At 37.1% G+C, this 19,377-nt stretch overlaps 1 protein-coding gene across 6 annotated transcripts in view; it reads right to left on the bottom strand.

Annotated features, from left to right (window-relative positions):
• Positions 1–19,377, bottom strand: part of LOC127584880 (arfaptin-1-like) — a 121,643-nt gene that overhangs the window by 37,825 nt on the left and 64,441 nt on the right. For 4 of the 6 annotated variants that reach the window (XM_052041852.1, XM_052041893.1, XM_052041867.1 and 1 more), the window contains 2 exons: positions 17,976–18,084; positions 6,072–6,167 (listed from right to left, as the gene is read on the bottom strand). In XM_052041852.1, the coding sequence (XP_051897812.1) occupies positions 6,072–6,167; positions 17,976–18,084 (205 nt within the window). The remainder of the gene's footprint in view (positions 1–6,071; positions 6,168–17,975; positions 18,085–19,377) is intronic. The other 2 variants (XM_052041873.1, XM_052041883.1) reach the window with 1 other exon arrangement.

Raw genomic sequence — 19,377 nt, 5'->3', positions numbered from 1 at the left:
CCCAAGTCCCTTTGTACTACCGCACTATCAATCTTCTCTCCTTCTAGATAATAATCTACCCGCTTATTTCTACTTCCAAAGTGTACAACTGCACATTTCTCAACATTGAATCTCATCTGCCATTTCCTTGCCCATTCTCCTAAACTGTCTAGGTCCCTCTGCATTCTTTCTATTTCCTCTATGCTCCCTACTCCTCCACTTATCTTGGTGTCATCCGCAAACTTAGTCACACAACCATTTATTCCATCATCCAAATCATTGATGTACAAGGTAAAAAGGAGAGGCCCCAACACCGACCCTTGCGGCACACCACTAGTAACCGGTAACCAACCAGAACGAGATCCTTTTATTTCCACCCTTTGCTTCCTGCCAACCAGCCAATTCTCCACCCATTTTGCTACCCTGCCCATAATTCCATGACCTCTCATCTTATTAATCAGTCTCTTGTGAGGCACCTTATCGAAGGCCTTTTGAAAGTCTAAATACACAACATCTACCGCCTCTCCCTTATCCACCCTACCTGTGATTTCTTCAAAAAACTCCAATAGGTTGGTCAGACAGGACCTCCCCTTCACAAAACCATGTTGACTAGGTCCTATCTTGCCTTGCGCCTCTAGGTATTCGGTAACCTCCTCCTTGAGGATAGACTCCAATAATTTTCCCACCACTGACGTCAGACTAATAGGTCTGTAATTGCCTTTGTGCTGCCTCCCACCTTTCTTATACAACGGAACTACATTTGCTACCCTCCAGTCCTCCGGAACCATGCCAGAATCTATCGATTCCTGAAAAATAATCGCCAACGCCTCCGCTATCTCCACAGCCACCTCCTTCAGAACCCGGGGATGCACCTCATCCGGTCCGGGAGACTTATCAGCCTTAAGCCCCTTTAGTTTTCCAATCACCTTCTCCCTATTAATCTCAATTGAACTCAGCTCCAATTCGTGAGACTCCTGACTAATGGGCACATTGCTTATGTCCTCCACGGTGAAGACCGATGCAAAATATTCATTCAATTCCCTTGCCATCTCACTATCATCCATTATAATACCTCCTGCACCGTTATCAATTGGTCCTATGTCAACCCGTGTCTCTCTTTTATTCCTTATGTATTTAAAAAAACTCTTAGAATCCTTCCGAATGTTGTCCGCCAGCTTCCTTTCGTAACTCATCTTTGCTTTCCTAATGACCTTCTTAGTTTCTCTCTGCAGATTTTTAAAATCGTTCCAATCTTCTGTTTTCCCACTAATTTTTGCTACTTTGTACGCCGCCCCTTTTGCTTTTATTTTATCCTTCACCTCCCTCGTTATCCACATCTGTGCCTTTTTTCCATTCAAAACCTTCTTTTTTCTTGGAATATATCTGTCCTGCATTGTCCTTATTTCCTGTAGAAATTTCTTCCATTTTTCCTCTGCCGTCCCTCCAGCTAACTTACTCTTCCAATCAATTTGGGCCAACTCATCTCTCATACCTTTGTAATTTCCCTTATTCCACTGAAATATCGATACACCAGTTATCAGCTTCTCCTTCTCAAACTTGAAACTAAACTCAATCATATTGTGATCACTTGTTCCCAGTGGTTCCTTTACCTTTAGTTCCCTAATCACCTCGGGTTCACTACACAGCACCCAATCCAAAACAGCCGATCCCCTGGTGGGCTCCTCAATAAGTTGCTCCAGAAAAACATCCCTTAGACATTCCACAAACTCACTCTCCTGAGTACTACCGCCTTGCTGCATTTCCCAGTCCACCTTCATGTTAAAATCCCCCATAATTATCTTCACATTGTCACTCTGACATGCTTTTTCTATCTCAATCTGCAACTTATGGTCCACTTCCTGACTGCTGTTCGGGGGCCTATATATGACTGCTATTATTGTTCTTTTACCCTTGCTATTTCTCAGCTCCACCCATAAGGATTCCACCTCCTCTGACCCAATGTCCTTCCTTTCTATTGATTTTATATCACTACTAACCATCATGGCCACACCTCCCCCTCTGCCTACCCTCCTATCCTTCCTATATACTGTATACCCCTTGACATTCAGTTCCCAATCACATCCATCATGAAGCCACGACTCAGTGATTGCAACGATGTCATATTTATTAACCTGTAGTTGTGCCACTAGGTCATCTACTTTATTCCTGATGCTACGTGCATTTAAATATAGTATGTTTAGACTGGTATCTGCTATTGATTTTATTGTACCTCTATTGATCAGCAGATTATCCTGACTTTCTACCTGTCCATCCTTCTTACTATCTTCGCTACCTACTATCTTAGACATGTTCGTGTAGACCTCATCCCCTATCCTAACATTCGGTATCCGAACATCCTCATCCCCGATCCTAACATTCTGTATCCTAACATCCGGATTTGTTGTACTTCTATTATTCAGTAAATTATCCTGACTTATCACCTGCCTGTCATTCTTGCCATCCTCAATGGATTTGTTTCTATACACTTTCTCCCTCACCTTAGCATCTTGTAACCTAGCATCCTGGTTACCATCCCCCTGCCAGATCAGTTTAAACCCTCCCCTACAACTAAATTAAACATTCCCGCCAGGATATTGGACCCTTTGGAGTTTAGATGCAACCCATCCTTAGCAAATAGGTCTTGCCTCCCCCAAAAAAGGTCCCAGGTATCCAAGAATCTGAAGCCCTGCCCCTTGCACCAGTCACTCAGCCACGCATTTAACTGCCAGAGCTTTCTATTCTTCCTGTCATTGATACGCGACACGGGTAGTAGTCCTGAGATTACTACCCTTGAGGTCCTACTTTTCAACCTTCTCCCTAATGCCTTGTATTCCTCCTTCAGGACCTCTTCTCTTTTCCTACCTACATCATTGGTACCTACATGTACCAAGATTTCTGGCTGCTCACCCTCCCCCCTCAGAATATTCTCGACACGGTCTGTGATATCCCGTACCCTGGCACCAGGGAGGCAACACACCATCCGAGACTCATTATCGCTATCGCAGAATCTCCTATCCGTACCCCTTACTATCGAATCCCCAATAACCACTGCATGTCTCTTCCTCTGCTGGACCACAGTATCAGACACGGTGCCAAGGTCCTGGCTGCTGAGGTCTTCCTCTATGAAGTCATCCTCTCCAACCGAATCTAAAATGAGATATCGGTTTTTTTTCCTCCCTGGGAGCAGAGGGTATGCCCAACCTGACCTGCTGGGTTTGTCCTCATATTCTGTATTTTGCAACTCCCACATTCTTTTACCTATGTTTTTTTGTCTATGTTCTCACCCTCTATCCATTCCCATTCATTCACTGACCAGATTACTTTGTTCACAGCTTATCCCCAGTTTTACCCCATTAGAGACGTACCTCTCACCCACCCTCCCTGCAGCTTATTAGCTTCTTGTGTCTCCTTTTTCTGTTCTGACAAAGGGTCTCTAACCTGAAATGTTAACTGTTTCTCTTCCCACAAATGTGGCTTGACCCGTGAGTACTTTCAGCATTTTCTGTTTTTGTTTTATATTATGAACAGTACTGAGAAGCATTGAATTAAGTGCAACAAAATGGATGTTAACACAACTGCTGATATCTACCATTCTGGGATCCTTTGGCTTGCAGCTATCAGAAAGATTGAATAGAATGGATATTTTTATCTTCTTTAGTAAGCAGAAATGATAAAGGTCTTAATTATGTGTGAATTTGATTGAGTTAATGTGGAGAGAATTTTTCACCTGTGTGAGAATCCAAATTTGGATCATATATACAACATGGTTACAAATAAATACACTAGAAATATATTTACTCAGTGCATTTAAAATGTGGGAACTTGTTAGCACAGCTATTGGTAGTCAGTTTAAATACTTTTAAAGCAGTAGTGTACAGGATATGCCCACAGGCTACGTCTGGCCTGTCACTCTGTGAAGTGTTGGTGCGCGTCAGTTCAAGGTTGCATATTTGATTGATCAGGAGTACTGGAGATGCAGAGAGGGGTGAAGGCCCATAAAGAGAAAATGAACATGGGAGACAATAAGACCAAAATGGATTTAAAAGAAGTGGAAGAGAGAAAGACATAGAACAGTTAGAAAGCAAAAATTTGATGGTAATTACTGAAAATTCTAATTGGGTTGCATAGAAAACAAAATACTGCTTTGGTTCATATGAGTGGTCCTCAAGTGTTTGAGATTGACAGTCTGGCCCCCACGCAGAAAAGTGAAAAGCAAAGACAGTACAATTAAAGAGAAAGGAAGAGATTGGTATCCTGGAAAGCTGAGATAAAGTACATAGAAAGCAAGGACAGGTATATGGAGTATACACACAAGCACAGACCATTTGAGTCGATTTGCCCTTTTCTGTGCATTATATTTCATTAATCTTTGTAAACACAAATCAGTGTTTCAGCACAATTGGATAACACACCCAAAACGGAATTATTTCAGTATTTCTTTTAGGGAGGAAATGAAGTCCACTTTAGCAATAGATTCTAACGTAGAGGATAGGATTACACATAAATTACGATAAAAAATAAACTGGTACACTACTGGTACAAATTTACAATGAACTACTGATCAGGCCATGAAAAAGCAGCTGAAGAGTGAAGTTCACTAGCTCTCAGCATGGAGTATCACATTGAAACACCATTTATGCTTTGTACGATGGAGGCAAGAAATGAGAAGATTTCACCAAATGAGGGATTATATTCACAACAAGACAGAATGCTTTGATAGACTAGCATACATTCCTGGTCATACAAGAGTTTGTAGGGGCAGATGGTACATCATGCTCTGAAATGTAAAGAACGCAAAGATTCAAAGTAAACCAATCCAAATAAAAAGAAAAGGGAAATAAACATATATACTTTTAAAATAACAATACTTTTGTAAATTACGCAATCAAAATGCATTAACCGACTGACAGCATTCCAACAGTCTCTGTGTAATATCATAAATACAAAGAATCATCAGGACAAATTGAGGAAGCAAAGCTGATTAGAAGCAAAAAGTTATCAATCAAAAATGACTGCTGCAAGTTAATAAAAGGAAATTCCCCAAAACATGAGAAGAAAAATCAAAAGAGCAAAGAGAGCAAAAAGAAGACAGAGAGAATTAAAGATGCATTTAACATCATGAATAATCCTAAGAGTAGAACAGAGCTGTTGAATTCACTGAGAAGTAATTAGGTTCAACATTCTATTCAAAACAACTGCAAATGGGAGGTTCAAATTTTAGTTCCAACAGTGAACTTTGCATCTTGAGTATAAAAAAAAGAATGATTTTTTAAACAAACTTCAAATGTGATCCAACAAAATATGTGCCTTGAGAAAGCAACTCTTTATTGCTGGTGTATTATTCCATGGGAGCAGGATGCTCTCTAATATGTTGTTCGTTATTCAAGACAGCAATTGTTGGCAGACTGTTTAATTACCAGGAGGGGTGACAATAAGGCTACCTTCTGCCATTACCATACTACACAACTGGATAGGCAGTTTCTAACAGGACAAGCTGACTAGTGACCATGAAATGATTTTTCCATCCACATGACAATTTGATGAAACTAAACGTAGCCCAATATTGCTCAATTTGGGGACTGAATCGAAATTTTCCAATTAGTCGCTCAATGGATAAAAATCACCGTTATAGTTCATTTACACTCACATTAAAAATATGTAGCTGTTGGATTCAAACAGCACAGCTGAACATTAACAATATGCCATTGTGGTCAAATTTGACTGCACCATTGTTGTTACTGAGGCCAAATTTTAACAATCACTTTCAATTTATGGTTTCAGCTTATGTGACTTATATGAGACATTAAATGCTCCCCTCAGAAAAAAAGTGATTAGCATTAAGAATTTAAGCAAAAGCAAATCAACTGTTAACAAACTTTAAGAGTTCATGCATGGCAAAATGGAAGCCTGAATAAAGAACAGAACGAGGAAAAGCCACTGAAACTTAGCATCATTTGACCTCCAATGCAAAAGAGATATCTGTAAGTATCATGAAGAGAAAAACCCAATTATTCATAAAAATGATAAAAGAATGAGTTAGTGCATTGCCAGCTGAGAAAAGGAATAATTTCTCCAGGGAGAGCTGTGAATACCTGCGGGACCAGAAACATCCTGTGCTTGTTCAGCCAATCTGCTAGCAGCTGCATTACTGGGAAACAACACTGGACTCTTTGGAAAGAAAGAGGAACCTGAAAACAGTAAACATTACAGTAAGAAATATCAATAGGATTTGAAGAATGGAATGTTTTCAAATTGATAAAAGCTGACTATTTCCATGAAAGCTACATTAAATTCAAACAATAAACGCCACCGGCAACATTTTGATAGAAGGGCTTTAACATCCTTCAACTGACCCAACAAGTTGTCTTCTGGGTTAAGGAGAGTGTAGTAGGCATGGAGAAAGAAATACATTACATAAATAAAATATTACAAATCTGAAAGGCAAAACTCTACTGGTCTTAGAATAGTAAATAGAACATACATCAATGCCTAGAAAGTACTTAGAGTAAATCTGCACATCACTACATCTGCAAACATTCTTTGGTAGTCTCAACATATAAACTGTATATTGATCACGAATGACATTTCATGATGTCACAAACTGTTTATAACATTGGTTTATGTATTCCTGTGCTTACAAAGCTTGATTACCATGTCAGCCAAATGAAGTTTATAAAAAAAAATGACTTAAGAAATGCTGTCAGTCCAGTGTTCTGTTCTATCTGACAAGTAATCATTTTCAATTCTAGTTTAGGTGTATCCATAAGAATCATAAAAGGGTGAGCCAGAAACCACAAGATCCCATACAATGGTACCTTCAGTAATTTTCTAATATGTAATTAGTGACTACACCTAAAAAAGTGTTTGAGAAATATGATAGTTACAATTCTGGTGCCAACAGTTACTATTTTCGTAGAAATGTTGGAATTTGAGTCAAACATATTCAATTTCCCATCAGTAGAAGAAACAGAACCTTGAAAATATGCAGAACCATCAGTAGTCAACGTCATCAATGGTTTAATCACAGCACAAAGAAATAAGTACTAAAACTAATGAAAGGCAAACAATGAAACCTGGGCATTGTGCAGTACACCTAGAAGCACATAGAGGAGAACAAATGAGAGATACTGTAAATCAATTCTCAACTGGTGATGGCAAATTTCTGTTTTTGAATTTGTTTTATTCACAAAATGATCACCACAAAATGTGCATGTTCGAGTATAAAGTCAGGGAAATGGGGAGGGAGTAAAATTAATTCCACGAATAAGAAAGCACTGATAAGTCATAAATTAATGAGTTAACACATGCCCCAGTGTAAGAACATATAAATTTTTCCTCTAACTAGTACAGCACTTTTCATTTATGTTGTTATCTCCAGGGCTTGTTAATTACAGGATTTATTATGGTTCTTAATAATACATTTCAGCAGGAAACAAAAGGGATGGGGTATATTGTCTGCAAATTTATTACCCTTGGCTCTACATGGTATTCATATTAGTTCGACTGCACCTGCTAAATAGTAAAGGTACTTGACAGAGTATGTGGAAAGAATTTGGTGGATTAAAATGAGAATGAATTGATGTAGAAAGAAAAATTTCCAGTTTGTTCTCTGAGAAGCTGTTCGAAAGCACCTCTAAAGAATTGGAGTCTGATCCCTTGCCAAAGAATAAATGGTGTTGTTAGCAATTATTCTTCACCTGTACATATGCACTGCCTTGTAATATTGTGTTTTAAATTATTTCTCTGGGTAAATAAGAATTCTTTAGATGATCATTTCTATCAGTTCCTCACTCTCATTTTTAGACCTGCAACTTCACCACTGCCATCCCCAACTTTCCTCAGTGACTGCAAAAGAACTCACATTTGTCAGTAATTAGCTTGGATGATTGACCTCAAGTCTGACTGAGCAGGTATCAGATCGGTCAATGTTTCCTTTAGTTTAGCAAAGGCAATGCTTTTCACATCTCCATAATCTGCACCATGTCAATCTCTCACTGCTAATGGAGAAGAGGAAAGTTATGCCACACCAAGACATTTTCACCCCAATCAGCATTTCTTTTCATCATAGAATGATGGATTTCTCATCTCAAGTTACTGTGCCATGCTTGTATACCTTACCTTTATTTTGAGCTTTTAGTCTTAATTTGACCGTGTCCAGAAACTTCAACAAAGGGGTTTCGGCCACTCTTTAGACACATCACACCTTGTTTCCCTGCATTTCCAGCATTTTCTGTTCTTGTTTCCCTAGGAATTGAATTACTTTTTTTTCTTTTTGGAAGGGGGCTGGGGGTGAAAATGGAAGAATCTAATGACTATTTTGAAGAAAAAGGAATCTTGTGGTAAATTTGGTTCTGGACTGCTTTCACGGGATAGCGCCATTAAAGAGTACAAAACCAGATTTTCTTCTAAAATTACATTGATTCTCAAATCCAATTCATATCAGACCTGATTCAGTGTGTGTAAAACAATTTAAAACACAAGCATGTTTGCTCAGATTACAACCATTTTTAGTTTTGCGGCAATTGTGGTGGAGCTGGGGATAGGGGAAATGATCTGCAGGATGTCCAATGTTTCCATAATGTTTTGCTGGAAGTAGCTACTGCACAAAATGTTGACACAAATACAGGATGGAGTAATGAAATGAGATGTGAGCAACCAGAATGCCAAAAATTCAACAGGTCTTTGACCTGAAATGTTAACTGTTCTCACTCCAGACATGCTGTTTTGATCTGCTGAGTGTTGCCAGAATTTTTTTTTTAATTTCAGATTTCCAGCATTTTCAATATTTTGTTTTTTTTATTTGAAAATTTTTCTTCTACCATGGCTGCTAAAATTATTTCCATCTGAGTGAAGGAGGAAGGTAAACATGCTCTCATGTTACAAACATGGAGACATTAAATAAAGGGAACGCCCAGGTAAATTTGTGAAAAGCTACCCACCTAGCACAGAAGTACATCACAGAACCTATGCTCAAGTGTCAGCTTGACTGAATAGAAGCACTCATGATTTAGAATTGGAAGATTTCCGATTCAACTCTTATTCAAGAACATGATCTCAGTTGCAATGTGTTTAAATTAACATTCATGATAATGATGAGGAAACATACTATGAATTAGATGTGAATCTGAGGTTTTGCCTAGTTCTTCAGGTGTAGGGGTTCCACATCACTATTGAACAACAAAAGGTAGTTTATCACATATCCTGGAAAACATTCATTACTAAATTAATTCTACCCAATCAAATTATTTAATAAACTTGCCACTTGTGTTTGATCTGCACAAATTGATCTCCGCTTCTACAGTCATTGTGATTATACTTCCAATGAGATTAATTGGATGTGAAAATTTCAGACCTGCAAGGCACTAACTTTGCTAAATTTTCTTGTTGTTTGTATGGATTTTTGAAGGTCTTGGAGTGGTTATCACACATTGCTTGCCTGCTTTCGTTAATTCTACTAAGGCAGCAAATTCTAACAGGCAATTATCATTATTCTGATTTCTGACAAATTATAATGGTACATTGCAGTCTGGGTCTGAATTGATCTCATGATCTAAATGAACAACAGAATAGACTCAAAGGACTGAACTTGTATTCTGCAGGTTGAAAACTTCAGGGTTATAGATTTTCTCACAGCCTCGCTTCACTTGCAACTCTTCCCATTTAAGTTTCTTAGACAGATTACACGAGTTTCTGAAAGGTCCAATACTTTTAACTGAAGGGTTAAACAGAACAGGGATCAGACATTTTTTTTGTGAGGACACAAATAAATGGTATATATTGTTGAGTCACTAGGAGGTAGGCTGGTGTTTATTTGGAAGTGCTGTAGTCCTCAAGGATGAATGCACAATTTATTCCTCCATCAAGTTAATGTATATGACTCTGAAGCTCACTAAAACATTAAATAGGTACATAAGTAAAGGAGTCCAAAGATCCCAGAAAAATTGAGTGATTTCAAGGCTGCGATCTAATGTATTAGTTACATCCAAAATCCAGCCGCCAGTAAGCAGATATTGTTGAAAGTATTCCACTTGATATTCTGTTACACGAAGTTTGGATTTATTGTCCAAATAATGGCACAGTTTGGCCAGATGCCAGTTTTCAGTGATGAACTAGATCAGTTACTGGTTTCACTGCTTTGTTTACAAAATCATGCCAAAGTCTTATTCCCTCACTTCAACTTCACCCAATCGGTCTTTGGCCTCACCTGCCTGACCTCTGCTGTCTTTCCACCTTTGTGATTTCCTGTTTTTTGCCATCACAAAGAGCATTACAAAAAGAAAACACAATTTGTTATTGATTTGGTAAACATAAAACATAACTTTTGTTTTCAAAACAGCATGTATACATTGTTTAAAATCCAAGAAAATCTACATTCTGACAAAATTTTGATCCTGAAGGGACCAGATTCTGGACACGGGACCTATATGTGCATGTGGAAAGTGGTGTACATCATCAGAAATCTCTGTTATATATACTGTTTAAAATGTTAACACTGTCCCAAAAACTGCTGCAAATATTGCTGTTTAGGTACAGTACAGTGTAACAGTTTCATGAGAAGTGATCTAAATATGAAAATGTTTTATCCTGAAAATCTTTCAGAGAATGTACAAAATTTAAGTCACTATTGCAATACTGAGAGTGGCTGTGAAGAGTCATCTTAAATGGAGTACTGTAGGATACAGGGTAGGAGTTCAATGCAGAAAGAAGTGGGTGCTGTTTTTCATATCCAATGCATTTGTGATCTGTGAAGCTGGAGGCAGTAAGTGCTTAACATTTTGTCCAGTATTTAAGTAAAATATAAATAATACAAATTATGACAGAGCAGGTTGTGCCCCTTTATAAAACTTCATTAGGGTATGAGGATAACATGACCGTCTAGAGTAACATGCCTGTAGTAGGTGTCTCAGACTCGATTCTCTCTTGTTCAGTGACACAGAGCTGCAGCGTGGGTTACAGCACCTCTGATACACCAGGAAGGGCTTGGTAGTTCCAGGCATTTGTCACCTCTAGTAGAAGAAAGAAGAATCAGAATGGGTTTCCTGTGACTATGCAGGGTAAGGGAAATTGATGCGAGATCAATTGTTAATTTTAAATCTACTACCAACAGATATTGTTAACTAGGATATAGAGGAAAATAGGACAAAGGGAGGTATATGGGGTTATGTTACAGATCAGGGGTAATCCCATTAAATAGTGCAACAGGCTCAAGGAGCTAAAAGGCCTACTCCTTTGCTATGTTCAATAATGTTATATGAAGTGAAAAACAGAAGAAAGGTTTGCATTCTTAACCATCATTAAAAAATGTCTAAGCTACTTTTGGATAGTATTGACCTTGCCTCAACATAAAAATAGTACCTCAGTTCAAAGACTCAGAAATGAAATGCTAAATAAATCCTGCACTGCAAAACTCACCTCAAATTATGCAGTGAAAAGTAATACTTGTTTCTTTATAAGTTTCAGACTTGTATATCTTTATTTTAAATATCACAAACCATACACGCACACAAAATGAAAAGCAGATACGTTTACATTGAAGATGTTGGCATATTTGTAACACCACCAAAGGTCAGGTAAATCAATCAAGCAGCCATGGAATTCACCTATGAGAGTTTGGATGTTTACCACAAATCAATCAGGAGTGCCCCAGCAAAGAAACTATATGAACCTGCCAGAAAGCTTGCCATCAGTTCACTAAAACTGGAATTTTAGACTATGAATACCAGGACCACTATTAACAACTTTACATTTTAAAAGTCAGCTTGTACAGTATAGTCCCTTTGGGCTTTATAAGTTTAATGAAAGAAGATTTAAAGGTGAATTCCATGCTAATCACAGCATAGCCGGTTATACAGATTTCAAAACATGAGGAGCAAATTCATCAGTTTCACATTTTATTGTATGAAGTAATTCAGCATAAGTCAATCACTGTGCAGGATTTCTTTAACCAAATCCCAGCACCTAAGTGTGACTACCTGGTAAAAAAAAGGTCTCAAAATAAACTATCATGTGCTACATGATTTAAATCTTTAAATCTCCAACCCGCATTGCAGCTCAGCGTCACTGAACCGGAGAGATTCAAGCCTGAGATACCCACTTCTGGCATGTTCACTTTGAATAGTCTTACTGTCCCCAAACCCCAATAAAGGTTCACAACCAACCTTCAACAGCTTTGAACACAGGCAAACGGAACTACAAGTATTACAATGAAGGGTAACGTGATCCCAAACCTCCAATCTCAAACCTCCAGTATTGCTCTGCACCAATTTTCTTCAGTGATGTCTGAACAATTCCAAACCTACTTTATTTGCAGCTGATTCCTTAAATCATAACTGCACATTTGACGAAACCCTGAGCCCACTTGTTTTGCAATGTGTACATCCATGGCTTTAAGGTCCTTAATTATCAATCATAACAACCCTGAATGGATGAAAAAAAAGGATTTCTGTGCTAATTCACATCCAACTCAAACAGCCCTGCAGTTTAAGGAAACTCAACAAACACACAATTCAAGTCCTCAACCTTCAATTTGTTCAAAGAATTCTGTGGAATATGCTTTTTTTATATAAATTTAATATGAAATTTGACTTGGTACAAAGTAATGAAAAAAAATCCCTGAATTTTGCAAAATTCAACTTGGATGTGCCTGTGGAACTGAAAGATACAATCCATCCAAAAGGTTGGCTCCATCAGTTTAAATTAGTTATAAATGCCAACAAAGATAATACCGTGGCTTACTTTTTATTTAATCACATAGGAAATGATATCACTGGCAAGGTCAGAATTTATTACCCTATATATCCCTTGAATTATCTTGCTGGGCTATTTCACTTCAGAACATCAAGAGAAATTGAAGGAGTTGACCACATGTCCCCTTAAAGCCTGTCCTGTTAATTCAATAAGAACATGGCAGTTCTGATTTTTGGCCTCAACTCCTGCCTAAGCCTTATAACACTTTATTCCTCTGTGATCCAAAGATCTATCAAAATCTTGAATGAACTTAATGACTGAACATTTGCATCTGGGGTAGAGATTTACAAAAATTTTTAACCCTCAGGTGAAGAAATTTCTTCTTTTCTCAGTCTGAGATGGTCAACCCTCCTCTAGACGATACCCCCAATACTAGATTCCCTACCAAGAAAATCATACGGCATCTATCCTGTCAAGCCTCCTCAAAATCGTAGTTATTCATTTTTCTTTATCTGGGCATCACTAATCAGTCCAGTATTCATTGCCCATCTCTACTTTCCCTTCTTACCATGAGTTTACTTCTTATTCTTTGGTTTTCCAGAGTATAGGCCAATTTTTCTCAATTTCTACTCAGAGGCCAACCCCTTCATTCCAGGAGTTTTTGCTATACTGCTTCCAAGTTCCTTCACGTTGCAAGGAGAGCTTCAAGTTCCCAGGAGTGAACATCACCAATAGCCTATCCTGGTCCAACCACGTAGACACTATGGCTAAGGAAGCTCACCAGCAGCTCTACTTCCTCAGAACACTAAGGAAGTTTGGCACATCCCCTTTGATCTTCAATTTTTATAGATGCACCATAGAAAGCATCCTATCCAAATGCATCACGGCTTGGTATGCCACTACTCTGCCCGAGACCGCAAGAAACTGCAGAGAGTAGTGGACACAGCTCAGCACATCACAGAAACAAGCCTCCCCTCCACGTCTATACTTCTCGCTGCCTCGGGAAAACAGCCAACCTAACCAAAGATCCCACCCATCCCAAACATTCTCTCTTCTCTATCCTCCCATCGGGCATAAGATACAAAAGCCCGAAAGCACGTACCACCAGGCTCAAGGACAGCTTCTATCTTGTTGTTATAAGACTATCCAATGGTCCCCTAGTATGATAAGATGGAGTCTTGACCTCACAATCTATCTCGTCATGGCCCTTACACTTTATTGTCTGCCTGCACTGCACCTTTTCTGTAACTGTAACACTTTATTCTGCATTGTTATTGTTTTTTCCCCTTGTACTACCTCAATGCACTGATGTGATGATCTGTATGGATGGTATGCAAAACAAAATTTTTCACTGTACCTCAGTACATGTGACAATAATAAACCAATTTATTTTTACTTAAGCAAATATATCCTTCCTTAAATATGGAGGATATTAAAATATAGCATTTTAATCCAGTTTATTTAGTTGAATTAAAATTACTCAAATGTCATGATAGGATCTAAACTCGTATCTCTGGATCAATAGTCCAGGGCTCTGGATACACATCTAACAACAAAACTGTTAATCTACTGTGTTCATGGACTGCAGCAATAAAACCACTTTTAATGTAAAGTAAAATGTTCTTGTTATATGTTTATTCAATTTCTACCAAAAATATTTAATGTAACTCTTCATTTGCTTACAAATGATGTGAACAGTATCTGTATTTTACATAAGTTATGCTGGCCACCTTTATGGTCAGTAAACTTGACTGGTCTGTTATGATGAGTTGAATACAGCTTGCTCTGAGCCCTTTAACGTTATTGGAATAAAGGTTACAATAGAAATATTAATTCAAAAACTGAAATCTCAGAGAAAAAAATGGTAACTTCAGTTGGAAAATCTTCATTGTGGCATAAAAGGTTGTTTTGTCAACCCATTCCTTGACCTTGTTTAGTGAACCCATCCCTCAGTCTTAGAAAATCTCATTAGAAAAGCTATACAAAAAATATTGACATCTGCTTAAAATGTGCAGCTGCTTATGAAAGAGCAGAAAATAAAAAGATTTCATGACTGCTAATTCTAAAAATTCATGCTTTTCAAATTTAAATTTTTCAGTCTCAGTGACTTGAAAAGCTTTTGTCTTTTCAATGAGGAAGCCTAAGAGAAACACAATGACTATTTGATATTGCATACTATGAATTTCACGCAAAAAGGAACATCTTAGCTTTTCTGTTTGTCTAGTTTAATTTCCATTTAGCCGCAACATACTAGATTATTTTTTGATGCTTCGTGACTGTTGTTGCTAGGATAGGAAGCACAATATTAACCATTGCAAAATTAGTATTTGTTCATATCTGTTGACAAAATGAGGAACAACTGCACAATTTAAAAAGGCATTGGTGGTAGCAACACAGCCATCAAACTCAGTTATGGAATAAGAACCAAATAATATCAGTTAATGCATACAGAGTACTTGCAAAGAATAGCAACTGTTTAAAACTGATTGCTTTTATTTTTTTTAATATTTTTACATCATCTTTCATAATGATTCTGTTTATTCTTTGAGAATAAATTATTCTTTGAGAGTAAATTACAGCAATCAAAGTAGAACACAAGGCTGCTCTTTTCCCAATATCATTTGTAACATCAAGGAGAAAAAGAAATGGCTTTCAAAGGAAAATATATTGCATACCACAGAAATCCCAATCAAACCATCTTTAACGAGAGAACCTGGAATAGTTTCCTGTTCACTCACCCATATGAGGGACTTTGGAGAACTAGTGAAATAAATCGAGTAAAATAAAAGCTGTTCAATTGAGTCAAGAATTGTGTTTTTAATTTAAAAAGTAAGCAGAATTAGAATTATGCACTGGCTTTTATCAACTAAATCTCAAATTCCCATTGATCCTCGACAAAATGCTGAGTTATAATCTAGGTTTCAAAATTTTAGATCCATAAAGTTGCTTTTTTTTAAATCAAGAAATTCATGGTGTTCATTGCAAAGACATCTTGAAGTATTCTCACTCTAAAATTAGCTAAACTCTGTAAATCTCATTGCAGAATTTCGACCAATTTGGATTTGGGGAACAAGTTTGAAATTCAATCCTTTAACTAAACTCTCATTTAAAATAACATCAAACTGAGCAACATACAGACACACTGGACTTGGTCGATAGGCAGCAGGCATGCCCTCTAAGAAAACAAATTTAAGATTTTCTGATGAAAGGTCACTCCATGAAAAAGTGACTAGATTTTGTGGGATTACGACAAGGTAACTGACAGCATTCATGTCATCATTATACCTAAATGACATCAATTTTAAAATGTATATGAACAGAAATTCTGATGTTACTATCAGTAGTTTATCTCTGTGCAGCAGGTGCACAATGCTTTCAGGTATTTAAGAATATCTTGAAGTTGTTTTTCAGTTTGTTTTAATCTTTAAGTATTTTTTAAGTTATTAAAAACCTTTGAATGTTGCTTTGTGTCTCAGAAACATTCCTAGTGTAATTGTTTCTCTATATCTGGATTCGTGACTAAATTGACGATCAATTTTTGTTTTACTCATTCCAAGGGAATGAATGGTTTTGGCCAACTCATGTGATACCTGATATGAAGCAGAAGCATCTTTCAATGTGCAGAACCAGGCCTGGGTGAATCCTCCCTCCGGTTTTCAAAGTTCATGCTGAGAGGATCACCAGTCTACATGTTTTTGTTTTACTTCAGAAGTCAGTGGAGGTTGACAGTGCTCAATGCCAATGGCAAAATATGCCCCATTAACTTTGTTTTCTCTCTAACCTAATGTTCCCTGATCCTGCTGAGTGCTTTCAGCTTTTCCAATAAACATTTAAATACAAATTTAAGGTTCTACACAAGTCATGCACAGTTAAATCTAAAAGAAATAGAAGAGACAGATACACTTCTGCTAATGTTTACCAACCAAGAGGGAGAGGTGCCCACAAATAGGCTATAGATCTTTTACATTGTTCTTTTTGATCTAGACGAGTGTATAATGGTAAAGTCTGTAAATGACAAGCCATTTGTAAGCATAATAAACAATGAGCAGGATAGTAATATTTCTGGGGAACATAAGCAGGCTTGTGAAAAGGTGCAGACACGCTGCAGATGAAATTTGATGTGGAGATGTGTGAAGTGAAGCATTTTGATTGGACATATGAGGTAGTATACACTAAATGAAACAATTTTCAAGGAGTCCAAGAACAGAGAGGGGGGACGTATACTTAGACTTTCAAGGATATCTGTAAGTTGAAGAGGATGCAAAAAAACAGCATAATAGATCCCTGGCATTATAAATAGATACATAGAGCAGAATAGCAATAAAGTTATGTTCCATATTTGTAAATCACAGATTAGGTCCCAGCCATGGTATTATGGTCAATTCTAGATAAAACCCTTTAGGAAATCTGTAAAGGCATTTGAAAGGGTTTTGAAGAGATCTTCTAAAGATTCTCTAGTCTCCACATAACTGAAACCCCAGAGTTACATGGGATGTGAGGTGTGAAATTTGAGTAATGTGGAAAGAATGGAGAAATTGTGATTGCAATTCGAAGAACAGAAAAGGTCAAGCAGAAAGTTAACTGAGGTGTTCTAAACCAAAGTGTCATGACAGGAGAGAAGAAACTGTTTTTTCTGTTAGACAGAATCATCAGAGGACAAGAAGCAAGATGATTTTTTTTAAACCCAGTCAGTAATGAGCAGGAAAGCATTGCTTGAAAAATTCATGGAACTTTCAAAAAAAGAATCAAATAAATATTTTAAGAAAAAAAGTTTGAAGTCCAAAGGCAAAAAAAAAGAGAAAATCTAATTTCATTGCACTTTCAGAAATATCATTGGCCTTTTACAACAGATTAATCTATGATCCTAGCTCAAAGAAAATGCTTATAGTATCTATTAATGGCAACAGATCTGCATGTTGCACTTTTCACCGCTAAATGTCTATTTATACAAATGGAAATGACAGAAGCACATATATTAGAAACAACATAAATATACAAACTCTTTCAGAGGGATTAAGAAAAGGATTTTCAATTATCTTAACAATCATTGGAAGTCATTTTAAGTCCTGAGAATGATAAATGTAGTCCCATTAATCTACATTCCACCTCATAAGACAAATTTCATGTGAGTTACTTCACTAGAGACTGTAGCATTGCAGAAATGGCTCAATGGAAATAGAATGATTCATTAATTAGTGTGAATATTATTTGAATATAAATGTGAAACAAGTATTTGATACACATATTTTCTGTTTATTTTTTGTAATAAGAATAAGTTTTGTAAAAAAAAAGTGTAAAACTACCATTACCTCTATATGCTTCAGCTTCAATGATTCCCTCAGAAGGACTACCATAGCTGCTGGAAACAATTCTAGTTTCTTTTAGGGTAGGACCACCCGTCATCATGTGCTTCACATCCTGAGACATATGAGAAAACAAAGGATAATCCAAGTATAGTTCCCAAATGAGAGCACATTTAGTCATTTATACTGTTAACTTAAATTTTTAAAGGTATATTCCTTTTGACAGGGCCAATTCATGAGCTACCTAAGTTCTGTTTTACCACAATGTCACAAGGACAATTATGACATCACAGAAGCCAGAGTTCTCAGAAGAATCTGAGCAAATCTTTATCCAAACACTGTTCATTTATTTATATTTGGTCAATTTATCATAACAGAGGAAACAGATCTCTCAATGGAAGATTTCACGTGTTATTGCTACCATTAATTGCACAGGAAAGAGGTTTACATAAAAGATGCACAACTGGAATTTTGCTTTGAGTTAAGTAGCAAAATTAAACACCAACTCAGTGGCAGCACTCTCAGCCCCTAGTCAAAAACTTGTTAGTTGAACTGCCACTCCACTTACCTGAACACATAGCCACCCTGATACTTAGTACAGATCTGATGGGAGTGTTGCATTGTCAAAGATGTCACCTTATGAGTGAGATGGTAGATAGTACTGCACAGCCGGATGCAGAGGCTTCTGAAGCATTATTTGAAAGAACAGGAATTATATCCCATAATCTGTCAATATCTGTCCATCAACCAATGGTCCTGAAACAGGGTTATTGGTCACTACTGTTTATGACACCTTGCTGTACATGTAGCTACATAACAATAGCAACACTGCAAATTCAACTCACCATATAAATGCAATTCACTGATTTGTTATATTTTGGTCTGACTGTCTTGTGCATTTCCTTATTATGCCACATTTTTCAAAGCTTTAAAGTTACCTAGTGGACAATTTTTTGGATTACTCAAATAATCAGAATCAGGTTTATTATCACTAACATATGTCGTGAAATTTGTTTTGTGGCAGCAGTACAGTACAAGACAAAGACAAAAATGACGGTAAGTTACAAAAATAAATAGTATTTGTTGAGGTAGCTGTCCATTTGATAACTTTGATTAATCAATAGGAGGTATGGACCAGTTAAAAACTGCAGAGATGTTACAATCAAAATGGATCAGAATCAGTTTTCGAACACAGTTTATGTTCTTCAGTTCTGTGAATACATCTAAATAACATTAAAAAAAAGGCAAAAGTTGCTCATTTACTGTTAACATCCGAATGAAGTCTGTCCTGATTTATGAAACCCGAATAAAGAGATTTCAGTTTCCATGGATAAAAAGCCCAAAGGAATGACAGCTGTACTTTTGGTAGTTTTAGTTCAATTCTTGTGGAACCAAAGTACCTAGAGTA

This window comes from Pristis pectinata, chromosome 2 (assembly GCF_009764475.1).
Source record: "Pristis pectinata isolate sPriPec2 chromosome 2, sPriPec2.1.pri, whole genome shotgun sequence".
Classification (NCBI taxonomy): domain Eukaryota; kingdom Metazoa; phylum Chordata; class Chondrichthyes; order Rhinopristiformes; family Pristidae; genus Pristis; species Pristis pectinata.
The sequence above is the reverse complement of the archived record's forward strand: the minus strand, read 5'-3'. Positions and strand labels throughout refer to the sequence as shown.